The 13,671-nt window shown below is 47.8% G+C and overlaps 1 protein-coding gene across 2 annotated transcripts in view; it reads right to left on the reverse strand.

The window, feature by feature from the left end:
- Positions 1-13,380, reverse strand: part of LOC149872341 (reticulon-1-A) — a 28,008-nt gene extending 14,628 nt beyond the window's left edge. The window contains exon 1 of one of the 2 annotated variants that reach the window (XM_090034302.1): positions 12,994-13,380. In XM_090034302.1, coding sequence (XP_089890428.1) covers positions 12,994-13,048 — 55 coding nt within the window. In that variant the 5' untranslated portion in view covers positions 13,049-13,380. Of the gene's footprint in view, positions 1-12,987 lie in introns of both variants that reach the window. The other variant, XM_090034301.1, reaches the window with a different exon arrangement.
- Between the last annotated feature and the right edge of the window lie 291 nt (positions 13,381-13,671).

A 13,671-nucleotide genomic window follows, 5' to 3' on the forward strand; every position in this document is an offset into this window, starting at 1 on the left:
GACCAGCGCTTGACAGCTATTACTTATTGTTAGAAATGAGCCTGAGCCACAAAGCAGCGAGCAGCCCCCACACTGTGAGAAATTTCAGGCTTGGTTTACCTCATTATAAACTAAGGGCAACAAGGAAACCCAGATCTGGGGGTGAATAGTCAGGAAGTTCCAGAATACTTGAACCAAAGGTTCTGGTTTGACTCTGGCTCCATTTCTTACCGTGTGAATTTTTAGCTGTCTGAAAAAACGATGCCTTGGTACAACAGGGATGAGCACAATAAAGACGGATGTAGCATCAGACAGGCCTGCACATAAGTGTAGTGCTCAGAAAGTCCCTCTTAGCCCACTCCAGTAAACAGATGTGCTTTCTAACATTATTTTCATGACATCATATAAATCATTTACAGGCTCAGATTCTTATTTCTAAGAACTGGGAGGAAGGCCTGGCCCCAGTGAAGACAAGAGGAGTGCACCTGTTGATGCCCGTGGTTCCAGGGGTCCTGCCACTGGCCTGACCTACATGTTTGCACCCATTGGCAAAGGTCGATTCTTCCCCTTGTGCTCCCCATTTTCTCTTTCACTTCATTAAAAAGTCCTTCCTGCCAGCACAGCTTCCTCACCTTCTCATTATTTGGATTTAATGTATTTTCTCAAATTCAAGACAAGGTTCTCCCCTCCATTCACCATACGGGGAAAAAAACCCTTGTCTAGGATTCAAGTATAAGGCTGGGAGGGGGGCAGGCAGCTGCTGTGGCTTTGACTCTGGCCCTGAGTTCAGGTCGGGGCCAGAGTCTGAACCACAGCAGCTAACTGCTGCCCCACCTTTCACCTGCACCCTCTGCCCCACTGTCTGCCCTTTGCAGTCTTTGCCTCTCCCTTTCCCACTTACTATGAGGTGTTGCTCTAGCTCCAGGTGCTCCTGGGGCATAGGGCACATGGAAACTCTGTCCCCTGAGTGGCCCATCAGCATCAGCATCAGCATCAGCATCTCCAACCCAAGGTTGCTACTGCATGGCTGGGCAGGGGCTGCACTTCCATGTGCTCTGTGCCCCGGGAGGGAATGAAGCATAAGCTGGGTCTGACAGCAAGGGAGGGAAGGGGGCAGAGGTTGTAGGGAGCAGGGGTGGCAGAGACTGCTGGGGACAGAGGCTGTGCAGGGGCAGCAGCTGCAGATGGCAAATGGGGACAGAGACTTCAGGGGACAGAGACTAGGGGAAGAAGAGGCTTCAGGGGGAAGAATTGTGGGGGGCAGAAAGCAAGGGGTACCTGTCTCCCCAGCTGTCTGACCCCACCCCCACCCCCAGATGCCTGCTCCCCTGTCACTGCTTGCCCTGCTGTATCAGTGTGGGAAGTGGGTGCAAATTTAAGATGAACCTCTGATAATTAGATTCTATACCTGAAGAATTATAACTAATTTAATTTTTTCCATATATAGAATCTAACTATTGAGGGGTCATCTTAAATTCAAAGTTGTCTTGAATTCAGGTAAACATGGTAAAATGTGGTCCAGACAGGCGCATCCTCTGGTGAATTCTCTGGTGCATCACACTTTCAGAAGTCAGCTACAATGAACTGCACAGCCGATCCAGACTGACCCGACTGTGCAAAATGGTTTTCTCCATTACTGCTCCTGCCTCTCAACCCTTTATCTCAGATACCCCTACTGCTATGGAAAGGACTCCTGCCAGCACCTTCTTGGGCCAGTGCTCAGTGAGCCAGATAGCTTGCCCGCTGCTTCTTCTCCCTATTTTTGTGCCAAGAGACTTGGAGTAGGATCTGCACATGGCTCTTGTGACTTGGTGGTTCCACACACCACTTGTAGGACTCATTTCAGACTGAGTAATGGTTTTCAGTGCTTTCCTGCAAGGGCAGTAACTTGTGTTACCGTGACTGAAAAACAAAAACAATCTTAGACCTCAAGAAATGAGATGCTGGTGTTTGAGAGTGAGTTAGGGCTTCTTGCAGCATGTTCACAGTAAAGTGGACAGGTGAAGCAATTAGACTGAGTTGGGGGCCAGAATTTACTTCACTACAGTTTATCCCTAGCAACTTGTTGTGTGTCTGCTCTATCCAGTGATAAGTGGAAGCTAAACTCAGGCAGTTTACCCCTGAAACTGTTAGATTACCTACCCTAAATTAAGTAATTTACCTTCTTACCATGGGACAGAGCAGACATACAAACTAGCTATAGGAGGAAGCCACATAACCAATTTTAACAGTCTTGTTTCATCTGTCCATATGGCTACAGTGTAGTGATAGAAGACACAAGAAAAAAGGTGTCTGTGTTAATGAACTCTAGATCCAGTAAATGCTTACTCTTTTGAGGATTCTTCATGTCTCTGAATGATATCCCATTGTCAATGGCTTACTCATGAGGTCAAGTGCTGGTTACATGAGTACGGAGAGCAAGACTGGATCTATAGTTAGCAAAGTTACAGTACTGACAATAATAAAGGAACAAGTCTTGCGAGCTTTCCATCTTCAGAATTCCCACAGAAGGCAATGGTATTTCCTCACACAAATGGGACTTAATCCCATTTCTTTGGAGGAACCACCCTACTGCTTATCTGCTGCTGAAAAAATATCACCTGCCCCTTGCAGACGTATTAATCCAACTGGATCAGACATCCAAATCACAAGGAAAAACCAAAACTGCTGAATACCCATGGTAATAGGAACATGTTACAATTAACGAGATGCACATGGGCCAAAACTACAGATCTAGACCTCTTCCTTATCTCTAACCCAAAAGTCAAGGACATTTGCATTTCAAAATTCATGGCTCGGGCACATCCTTAACCATAAGGAAGGTCTGAGATCAGAAGGGTAGAGCAGCATGCTCAATAACATAGCGATCAATCTTGCTTCCTTTGACCTCAAGCTGTCCTTTCAGGAATAGCTGATACCCCCACCATATCATTTCACTCACTGGATTTGGAATTGCTCATCTTTGGAGCAATCTACAAGAAGTCTGCTTCAAAGGATTTTTTTCTTTATTCTGGCAAAGAAAAACCATGACGTATTTTGTATCTGAAAAATATGTATTCTGTGACATGACAGCTCAGCAGCGCTTGCCACATGAAATGGGTTTTGTTTGAAGCTATCAAATTTCCCCTGACATTTTTGTAACATCATGTTGGCTTAGATAAGCTAGATGGCCTGGGAACAAAAGGCAATCCAGTTGGAATGGAAGACAACAGAATATCAGAGTAGTTGACATATTAAGGCCCGTCCTCTCTATCTTAGCTCTTGGCTTTGCAGTTGTGCTGGGAACAAGGGGAGTTTTGCCTGAGTAAGAACTGAAGGGTGAAGTCTATGGGACGTATCAAATCAGTCATGGAGATACTCCATTTTGAATCAAGGAGTAAGGAAACAACACATGGAGGTTTGTTCCCTGAGCAACAAATGCCCTCATTATTGTCTTTCAGTAATAATCAATGGCCCCAGGGTTATTTTCAATTTTTTTTATTTAATGAAAGATTTTGCTCATTCAAAGGATAAAGGAAGAAGAATGTTTTGGGAATGCAATAAACCCTGCTACAGCAGGTAAATTGGATTAATTTTGGAATAGCAAATGGTGAAAAATCCCAGGTAGGTCCTGGCTCTTTGGGACTCGCCTGACAACAGGAACTCTGCCATGCTGTGATTTTGCTACAAAGGAAGTTTTCTTAAGATGGTTTTGAGACATGTCTCTGCTGAGACTTAGGCTACTGCCTTCCTCTTCCCCTTCCTGCCCATCCTCCAGCCTATCTGCTGGATGCTGGCTCAGTAAGTCAAACCTGTTCTCAGACAAGTAAACCACCATTGCTGAGCTTCTAGCAAAGATTGGACAATGGCACATAAAAGGTGGTACACAAAATGCACCGTGACAGTGAAACCCTATTTTTATACTGGAATTTGCAAGCCGTTTTCTAAAAGCAGGACTAACGCAGTTGCTTCTCCTGCTCTCCACTCTTTACCTGATGGCTCTGCCTGGTTTAGATCAATTATGCATGAGCCCCACAAAGAGAGAGAAGTTTGGTTGAACATCAAAGGAACACGTTCCAGCCTCAGTCAGACTCATGTAGCTTAGGCTGCAATCCACGGGGGTTGCACATGTACCTCTGTGGGAAGAATCTGGTCTTGAGAGGCTCATTATCCAAGCCCACCTGAAGCAGGAAATCCATCTGCAAACTTTGTCAGGACTCAGCCCTTTAAGCAAGACCCAGTAACAATAAGTAATACAAAGGAGCTTAGTGCCTTTCATCCAAGGTGCTCAAAGTGATTTGCATGCAAATGCTAATTAATTCCAACAACACTCCTACAAGGTGGATGCGGTTGCTGTTATTACCATTTTAAATCTCGGTGAGCCAACAGCCACAGAGCAAGTGGCTTGGCCAGAGCTTCCCAGACAGCCGTACACTGATATACAAATGGAAACTTCTGGTGAGGCAGACAGGGAGGCCCACAACCAGTCACCTCCAAAACCCTACGGCACGGCCTGCAAAGAGGAAGGGCAATGGTGCTGGGCCCTGTAGAGTGGGCATAAAATGGAAGAGCGGTTTGGTGTCCTTCCCTACAGAGAACCTGCAATAGTTTAAAAGCCCCAGTTAGGCTCTTGAAGCAACAAGAGATGTACAGGCGAAAGCCCACTGCGCCCCTGCTCCCCCAAGCCCCCCAGAGACCCCCAGCAGCCGCGGAGCCCCCTGCCGACCCCCAGCACAGCCGGAGGCAAGCGGGGCCCGTGGTGGGAGGGGGTTAACCCCTGAGTGAGTGGGAGGAGACGGCTGAGTGGAGCTGGGTCGGGTCAAGCCCTGCTCAGGCCCCTACTTGGCCCAGCCCCCAAGGGAGCCACGCGACCAGGCTGCTTAAACCGGCGCGCTTGTCTGCTGGTGCATGAGTTAGCTTGGAGTTCGCACAGGAGGGCCCGAGACCCCGCCTGCGAACCCCCCAGAGTAGACAGTCCCAGCCGTAGCCAGCCTACCAGAGGCATGACACGGATGGGCACATGCCGCACCCCAAGGGTCCGCTCAGGATCTGCGGCCCCCCCCTCGGCACCTCAGAGACGGCCACCCAGATGGCCATGCAGACGGAGCCCCTGGCGCTCAGTGGTGGGGGCTGCCTGTCCCTTTTCAGGCTCTGGGGCCCGGGAGCATGGCTACCTCCCGTGTGGGATCTGCTCCCTTTTGGGGTCTCTGGCGTGCCAGCTGGAGGAGCTCCAGGCCACAGTCCAAAGACTGCGTGCCATCAGGGACGCAGGAGATTGACTCCTACTGCCAGGCCCTTCTTCCCCGGGAGCCGGAGGGTAGACTACAATCTTCCTCCAGGACAAAGGAGGACTCCAGGACCTCCCACTCTGTCCAGCCAGGGGCATGGACAAGGTGGTCAAGGGCCCTAAGGCCCGCTGCACCAAGGACCCTGCCCCACCAGAGCTTAGCAACAGGTTCGCACCTCTTGCTGCTCCAGCAGAGCCTGCTCAGTTGCCGGCTCCCGCAGGCAACCCAGGCTCGACCGCAGCTACTGCCCCGCTCTCCCCAAGACAAAACATAAGATGTTTGTTGTGGGAGACTCCATCCTGCGGGGGACTGAGGGGGCAATCTGCCACCCCGACCCCTTAGCCCAGAAAGCCTGCTGCTTCCTGGGGGCCCGCATCCAGGACATTGCGGAGAAGATCCCTAGGCTCCTTCAGCCCACAGACCACTATCCTATACTCCTTATTCATGTGGGCACCAATGACACGGCTCGGAGCACCCCCAGCCAGGTCATGAGGCGCTACAGGGATTTGAGAGCGGGGCTAAAGGGTCTGGGGGCAGAGGTGGTGTTCTCGTCAATCCTCCCAGTCTTGGGTTATGGGCTGAGGAGGGAGAGGAGGATCCACGTAGTCAACTAAAAAAGTCCTTGACTTCAGGAAGGCCGACTTTGACAAGCTCAGGAGGCTTGTCAGTGAGGCCCTAAGGGACCATGACCCCAGGGAGAGGGGAGTTCAGAAAGAGTGGTTGCTCCTCAAGGTAGTGATCCTCAATGTACAAGCTAAGTCTATTCCATCTCAGAGGAAAGGCAGCAAGAAGGCACAGCAGCTCCCCTGGCTCTCCAGGGACCTAGCAGACCTCCTGAGGCTAAGAAGAAAGGCCTACAAAGGATGGAGGATGGGATTCACCTCCAAGGAGGATTATTCTGCACTGGTCTGGTCCTGCAGGGAGCAAACCAGGAAAGCCAGGGCTGCAACTGAACTCCAACTAGCTTTGAGCATCAAAGACAATAAAAAGTCCTTTTTCAGATATGTGGGGAGCCAGCGGAAAAGCACGGGCAACATTGGACCCCTGCAGAACCAGATGGGGCAACTGACAACTGATGCCCAGGAAAAAGCCAACCTATTAAATGGGCACTTTGCGTTGGTCTTTCATCAGTCCCATGGGACGACCATGCCCGCTACGGGACAGGGAGGTCTGGGTGGGGGAGATCCCCTGCCCTCCATTAATGCTAACCTCGTGAAGGAACATCTTGAGAAGCTGGATACCTTCAAGTCAGCCGGCCCTGACAATCTGCACCCCAGGGTACTCAAGGAGCTGGCGAGCATCATAGCCCAGCCCCTGGCACAGATCTTTGAAAACTCCTGGTGCTTTGGTGTAGTGCCCGAAGACTAGAAGAAGGCCAATGTGGTGCCTATCTTCAGGAAAGGGAGGAAAGTGGATCTGGCCAACTATAGGCCCATCAGCCTGACTTCTACCCTGGGGAAGATCTTAGAAAAGTTTATTAAAGAGGCCATCCTTAATGGACTGGCCGATGCCAACATCCTAAGGGATAGTGAGCACGGGTTTGTTGCGGGTAGGTCTTGCTTGACCAATCTCATTTCTTTCTACGACCAGGTGACCTATCACCTGGACAAGGGAGAAGAGATTGATGTCATATATCTTGACTTCAAAAAAGCTTTTGATCTGGTATCCCATGATCACCTCTTGGCCAAACTGGCCAATTGTGGCCTTGGCTCCACCACGATCCGCTGGATGGGAAATTGGCTCCGTGGTTGGACCCAGAGGGTTGTGATTGATGGCAGTCACTCATCGTGGTGCCCTGTGACCAGTGGGGACCCTCAAGGCTCTGTCCTGGGACCCATCCTGTTCAACATCTTCATTAATGATGTGGATAGTGGAATCAGGAGCGGGCTGGCCAAGTTTGCCAATGACACCAAACTTTGGAGTAAAGCATCTACACCAGAAGACAGGCGGGTGATCCAGGCTGACCTGGACAAGCTCAGCAAATGGGCGGATGAGAACCTGATGGTGTTTAACACTGAAAAATGCAAGGTTCTCCACCTTGGGAGGAAAAATCTGAAGCATCCTTATAGGCTCGGCAGTACTACGCTGGCTAGCACTACAGAAGAAAGAGACTTGGGGGTCATGATTGACCACAAGATGAACATGGGCCTGCAATGTGATGCTGCGGCTACTAAAGCGACCAAAACGCTGGCTTGCATCCATAGATGCTTCTCAAGCAAATCCCGGGATGTCATTCTCCCCTTGTACTTGGCCTTGGTGAGGCCACAGCTGGAGTACTGAGTCCAGTTTTGGGCTCCACAATTCAAAAAGGATGTGGAGAAGCTTGAGAGAGTTCAGAGAAGAGCCACACGCATGATCATAGGTCAGGAAAGCAGACCTTATAATGACAGGCTGAGAACCATGGGGCTCTTTAGCCTGGAAAAGCGCAGGCTCAGGGGTGATCTGATGGCCACCTATAAGTTTATCGGGGTGACCACCGGTATCTGGGGGAACGTTTGTTCACCAGAGCGCCCCAAGGGTTGACGAGGTCGAACGGTCATAAACTCCTGCAAGACCGTTTCAGGCTGGACATAAGGAAGAATTTCTTTACTGTCTGAGCCCCCAAGGTCTGGAACAGCCTGCCATCGGAGGTGGTTCAAGCACCCACACTGAACACCTTCAAGAGTAAATTGGATGCTCATCTTGCTGGGATCCTATGACCCCAGCTGACTTCTTGCCCTTTGGGCGGGGGGCTGGACTCGATAATCTTCCCAGGTCCCTTCCAGCCCTAATGTCTATGAAATCTATGAAATCTTTAACATGCCCTCTCATATTCCTGGATAAAGTGCCCACCTCTAAGCCATGCTCATAGCACATGGACCTAAACCTGCCCAGCTGGGTGAACCAGAAAGCTCAGCCCCTTCCTCATCAGCACTACCACGTAGACAGTCCATGTGCACTACTTGGACGGGCAGTGATAGGCAAGGAGGTGGCTCAGGCATAGCACAGAAAGCCCATTTCCTAGGACCAGTGGATTTTGTTTTCACGAAACTAGCACTTTTGTATGTCAAATGACTGACATGTTTTATTTTTATTGGTGGTATAAAAATGTGGCTTTGACTGAATCAAAATTAAAGTGAGGTTTTTTCCCCCACCCACCCTTTCTGCTACCCCCGCCCCACCTTCTTCACCAGGGGATGGGAAAGACCCCCCCCCAAAATGCTTTGTCTTGATTCAAGCAAATGGGACATTTTTTGTTTGCTTGTTTTGTTCCAATAAAAATTGATAAATTTCAGCTGAAAACACAAAATTAAGAGAAAATGAAACTTTCTGTTTCCTTGGAAAAGGTGCATGGATAATACTTGATGAGTCCTGTTATTCCTAATGCCCTGTAAAGGCAGCTTGTAGGAAGCCTGTAGCCAAGAGGAGTGGGCAGGCTCCTGCTACGTCAGAACAGGCTGAATGGACAGCGCCCGTCTGAGGAAGTAGGTAGCAGCCTCGGAGAGCTGTCGGTACAGCTATCTGGAGTGTCAATGAGGTGAGCAGCCTGCAGACTAGTGCTGGGACCAGGCTGAAGCCCACTTGAAAAGGGAAAAAAGGTAAAACAAGGGAGAGGTAGCAATAAGGGCTTTGTTTTAAATAAAACTTGGATGACCAAATAACTAGGACCCTCTCAGTGACTTTGCATCTGTATAAATCTACAGCAACAATCTTTCATTGAGGTCAACAGAGATGAGCCTGTAAGGTATGATTTCTAAACAGGACTCCAACATAATATATTCACAAGTGTAGCTCTTAAAAAACCACAATTAGGCACATGCACCAGGTCACCCAGCACCCGCTGACTCAATTTGCAGGTAAAATGTCTAAAAATGTCCAAAGTCTCAGGCTGCTCATACAAACGTAAGCTGTTCCAGCAGGTTCCTTGCATGTTAAACAGCCTGCAATAAACAATTTGCATCTCCCTCTGCCATCTCCACCGTGCTTCCCTCTACTTTGTGCTAATTATGAAAACCAGCAAGCCACTGAGAAGCAATGGTCTAATTTAGGGAGTATGCACTACCTCCTCCTGATTTTCACGAGGTCAGCCGTATCATTTTTGTGACAAAGAACATGTGAAATCAGAAGATTCTTTTTTTTGTCCTGTTCTCTAAAAATCTTGGCATCTTTAGTTATTTTATAGGACATCACCCATGACATCAGAAGCTACACCGTCCATTGGGATAGAGCCTAGGGATGTGCTACAGAAGTCAAGGCAACTAAATTGATCTATGCCAGATTGCCACCTGGCACTGAAGAACTTTTATACTAGCTGAGGTCTGAGCCCACAATTTTTGCTGAAGTTGGGTGTCACTTCCTCTTCTTGTGTCCTGTCTGAGATTGTTGATGACAGATATTTAGCAGAATTTGTAAATTGACTAGAATCTGACAGGGCCATGACGTTAGCACTTCTGCTACGGTTGTTATATCCCTGAAAAAGTGGAAAGGACTAGGAATACCAACAGAAAGATATTACCGTTCTATGACACTGGCCCAAAGCTGTTAACAAGATTACCTTTTACTGACAAAGAATATTATTACTGGTGAATATTCCTACTGGTGCTAAATGCAGAAAATATATATTCCCATGGAGAAATGTTTCATGCCACATTAAAGCCAGTTTGTATGTTAACTGAGAAAGTATGAGGATGCTCAGAAGAGCTGCCAGTGCAAACCCTGCTCCTGACCATATTCCAGTAAAGCAACAGGTAGCTGGGCATCAAGGACTCCGGTGTTCCCAGTCAACACTGGCACCTGGCTTTTGCAACACTGGTATATACCATAAGCATGGCTTCGAAGGTGTCCTAGAGGGTTGTTCCACAGCTCTGTGAAATGCCAGGTAGCCTGATTTACCAAACCATGTATCTCAGCTGGTAGGAGCTGCATCTTGTGTCTTCAAGCTGCTCCCAAAAGCTCAGCCTCTGAAACTCATGCTTTGGGCATGAGCTCAGAGCACTGCACAATGGGTGTGTGACATCATCCCTGAAGTACTACATTCTGCAGTGGATTTTGGGTGGATATTAATGCATGGAGGCCTGCGTTAGCTGGCATGACCAGCAGAAACGTACCTCTGCACACTCGTGCATAATGGCTAGTTTGATCCCAGCCCATACAATGCCTTCCACTGGTGAAGGCATAAATGAAATAAGATGGTTGCCATTCACCAAACTGCAGAGATATTTTTAAGGGAGAACATGCCCAGGCAGGGGAGGATGACACTTCTGTTCTCCCATAGGATTATATCATAGCCTGTCATTGACACAATCATGTCACACATGCAATATAGTTAGGTGTGAACACTCCACGATATGTCTGAACACTTCACACTGGTATAATATCAACTGTACCTTCATTACCACAAAGAATATTGACAGAAGGTATAAAGATCCATCTTGCATGCTTTGCTATTCAAAAGAAACAATTCCCTTTCAGGGCACCTACCCCAAAATGTTACTAGGATTAGGCATACTGTAGCCCCAGTCTTTCATTGTACTTAATTGCATGGCTGAATTTCTACTACATTTAAATCTGTGCTAATCCCAACCTCATATTTCCATAATATAGTATATTCTGACTGCAATTATTTGCCATGGCTCTTCTCTTTTTCTGTTGTTTCCTTAGCTTAATTAGAAGTTATCGGAGATGAAGCAATGATGATGCGGACAATTAACGAAGCTGGAAATGTACAATTTCCGCAGAATAGATATTTTGTGCTGACACAATGTCTACAATGACCATATTAAAAAAAAAAAGAAGTGCTTGCTTCTTTTTTCTTCTCCTTCTTTTTTTTGGGCTTACCCTTCTGCATCACACAGTGCATCTGGGATTGATCAAATGGATTTAACTGACATTGCCAATGTCTCTTGACGCTTTTTGTGCTTTCCCTATTTCACTGCAGATGCTTCATTTTTAAGCATAAAAAGAGAAAGGAAAAGATAAACAAACAATGGTAATGGTTTATCCCAATGCATTTTTTCCCTAATCCATGTGATCCATATTGTCATCCACATTTTAAGCCTTTAGATTTCAAAGGGGAGTAACACCTAAAGATTACTCTTTAATACCACCATATTATTAACTATTCAGCAAAAATAGCATGCCCTGTGACCTTATCTTTTTTAATTAATTCCTTTTTTCTTTTTTTGTGACAAAGATGAAAAAAGAATCCAATCTGGGCATAAGTCAAGGTGAATTTGAGACCTTGACTCAGCATATCTATCATTTTTACAAGAACAAGCAGCATTTTAACAGCCAGTCTCTCTAACAAGATACAGAACAAAAAGAAGAATTGAATGGCATTTTGTATGCAGAATTCAATTTAAAATACATGCACTTTGGTGGTGAGCTCTCACACAAACACACACATTTTTCTGAAGCCTGCTCCTTGATTGACTCAAGTGAAGTGTCATCTCCTAGAGGCTCATACTAACAGGTGCATCTGTTTACTTTTTAGCTATTCCTCCTTATGCTCAGGGGAGACAGAAGACTAATGTACAGAACTGCAAATTTCAAAAACATCAGCAGCAACCCCCAGAAGAAAATCGGTATCCCCCTTCCCACCTACCTGCCCCTGAAAATCTACATGTTCAGCATGGTTTTCTGCCTCTTGCTACAATGCACACTGTGCTATTGATGGTATGAAATCAGAATGAGCTGCGGGCCTTTTAATTAGTTGTCACGGGCGTAATCTCTCTCTTAGGGACCTAAAGGAGAACATTTCCCATATGCAACCCCAGGCTCCAAGTAAACAGGTACCTTCCTGTTACGACAGTCATGGCACAATTAAAAGGAAAGAACACAAAACCTGCCTGATACCCACACAAGCTTATGAGCCTGGCTCCATCCTGTAATCTGCTCGACAAGCAGTGTTACACGGCCAGCCCTTTACCACAACAAAGGAGGGACGCTGGCTGGGAAGTGTGAAGCTGAATAAAAATGGCTGAAAAGCTGTCTAAGGCAAGCTAGGAGGTAGCCAGCCACACCCAGCGCTAATATGGACCGTCTCAAAATAAATCTGTTATAACACAAGGGAGGCTCTATTGTTCTCTACACTTGCTCAACAGAGGAGCAAAACATCAGAATACATAGATTTTTTTCCCCCTAAAGCAAGCAGAGGGCTAAAAACAATCAGGGACCAGTTTCAAGGCTGGAACCCAGAAAACTGGAAAGTGCATGGCAATGCCACAGCACGCTCAGTGTTATTACAGATAATGCCTAACCTACATTTTCTTTGTGTTGACAGTAGCCCCCGGTCTCACTATGGGTGTGCCCCAGCAGAAAAGATGCGCTGGAGCTCCACAAGGTGACTGTTGCACACCCTCCCGAGCCCAAAGAGACCCAAATTCACAAGGGCTGACCTCTTCTAAAGCCCAAGAGACATGAAATCATGCCGGCTATCGGGGAGTCAGGGGATGGGAAAAGGCAGCATGCGGAGGGATGGGTGTTTGGTGAGAGGAGCTGCAGGCAGGGGAGGAAGGTGCTGTATTCAATGCAAGATGAAGCAGCTGAAAACTGGAGACAGCAAACAAATCCACAGACCCCGAATGAAGTTATTTCGTAAAATCCCCTCAAGGAAAATCTTCTGGGGGAAGGGGTGGGGGGGGAATAAAAAAACAAAACATGCAAAGGCCCACAGGTGAACAATGCAAAAATGGATGGTTCCTGCCTTGGGTTTCCCTTTCTCCCTTATTCTAGGCATGCAACACTAGAAGAGATATAATACCCTGACATTTCCAGTTGCTCCACAGGCAGTCCATCTTGGTGGAATCGGCGCTGGCTTGCATCTTGAGGGAGGTTAGCAATCGCTGGCCTTTTCTTCGGAGGCACTGTACTATCACTTAGGCATTCCCGAGCATGAATAGCTTAGTGGGTATCACTGCTGCTTCCTTGCACTGGCTACAGACTGATGCTGTAAGCAGAACAGGCGGAGGGGGGAGGGCATATTGTAAATGCTGCGGTCTCCACTGCAGCAAATCAGCACCGGGATGTGGCTGCCCGACGGAGCAGGCTCCTTTGAAAAGGGGCTGCGGTTGCCTTTCAAATCCAAAGTATTCACTTGGCAGCTCAGCCCCCGTTCAGCCGCTGAAATGGTTAACTGCATCTGACAGCGGAGAAACACAAACAAATTGGGTGTGGGTGGGAGCGGGGGGGAGGGAAGGGCGCTGCTCCCTAGGTTTTTTTATTCGCTGGTGACTATTCGTGTTCCAGAAATTTCCTGAGAAACGCCGCGTTTGCTTTGGCTTTCCAGTGGGCCAAATCCTCCCCTTGCTCATTCCCAGCAACTCCCGGCTCCCTCCGGGCACGGCAAGGCTGGGGAGATTAGCTGAGCTGCTCGGGATTAACCCCGGGGCAGAATCCAGTGCAAGAGAGCCACCGCGTCTTTGGCTTGTTTGTCTCGTCCTGGTCG

This window comes from Crocodylus siamensis, chromosome 2 (genome assembly GCF_052110815.1).
Source record: "Crocodylus siamensis isolate JL-2025a chromosome 2, ASM5211081v1, whole genome shotgun sequence".
Classification (NCBI taxonomy): Eukaryota; Metazoa; Chordata; order Crocodylia; family Crocodylidae; genus Crocodylus; species Crocodylus siamensis.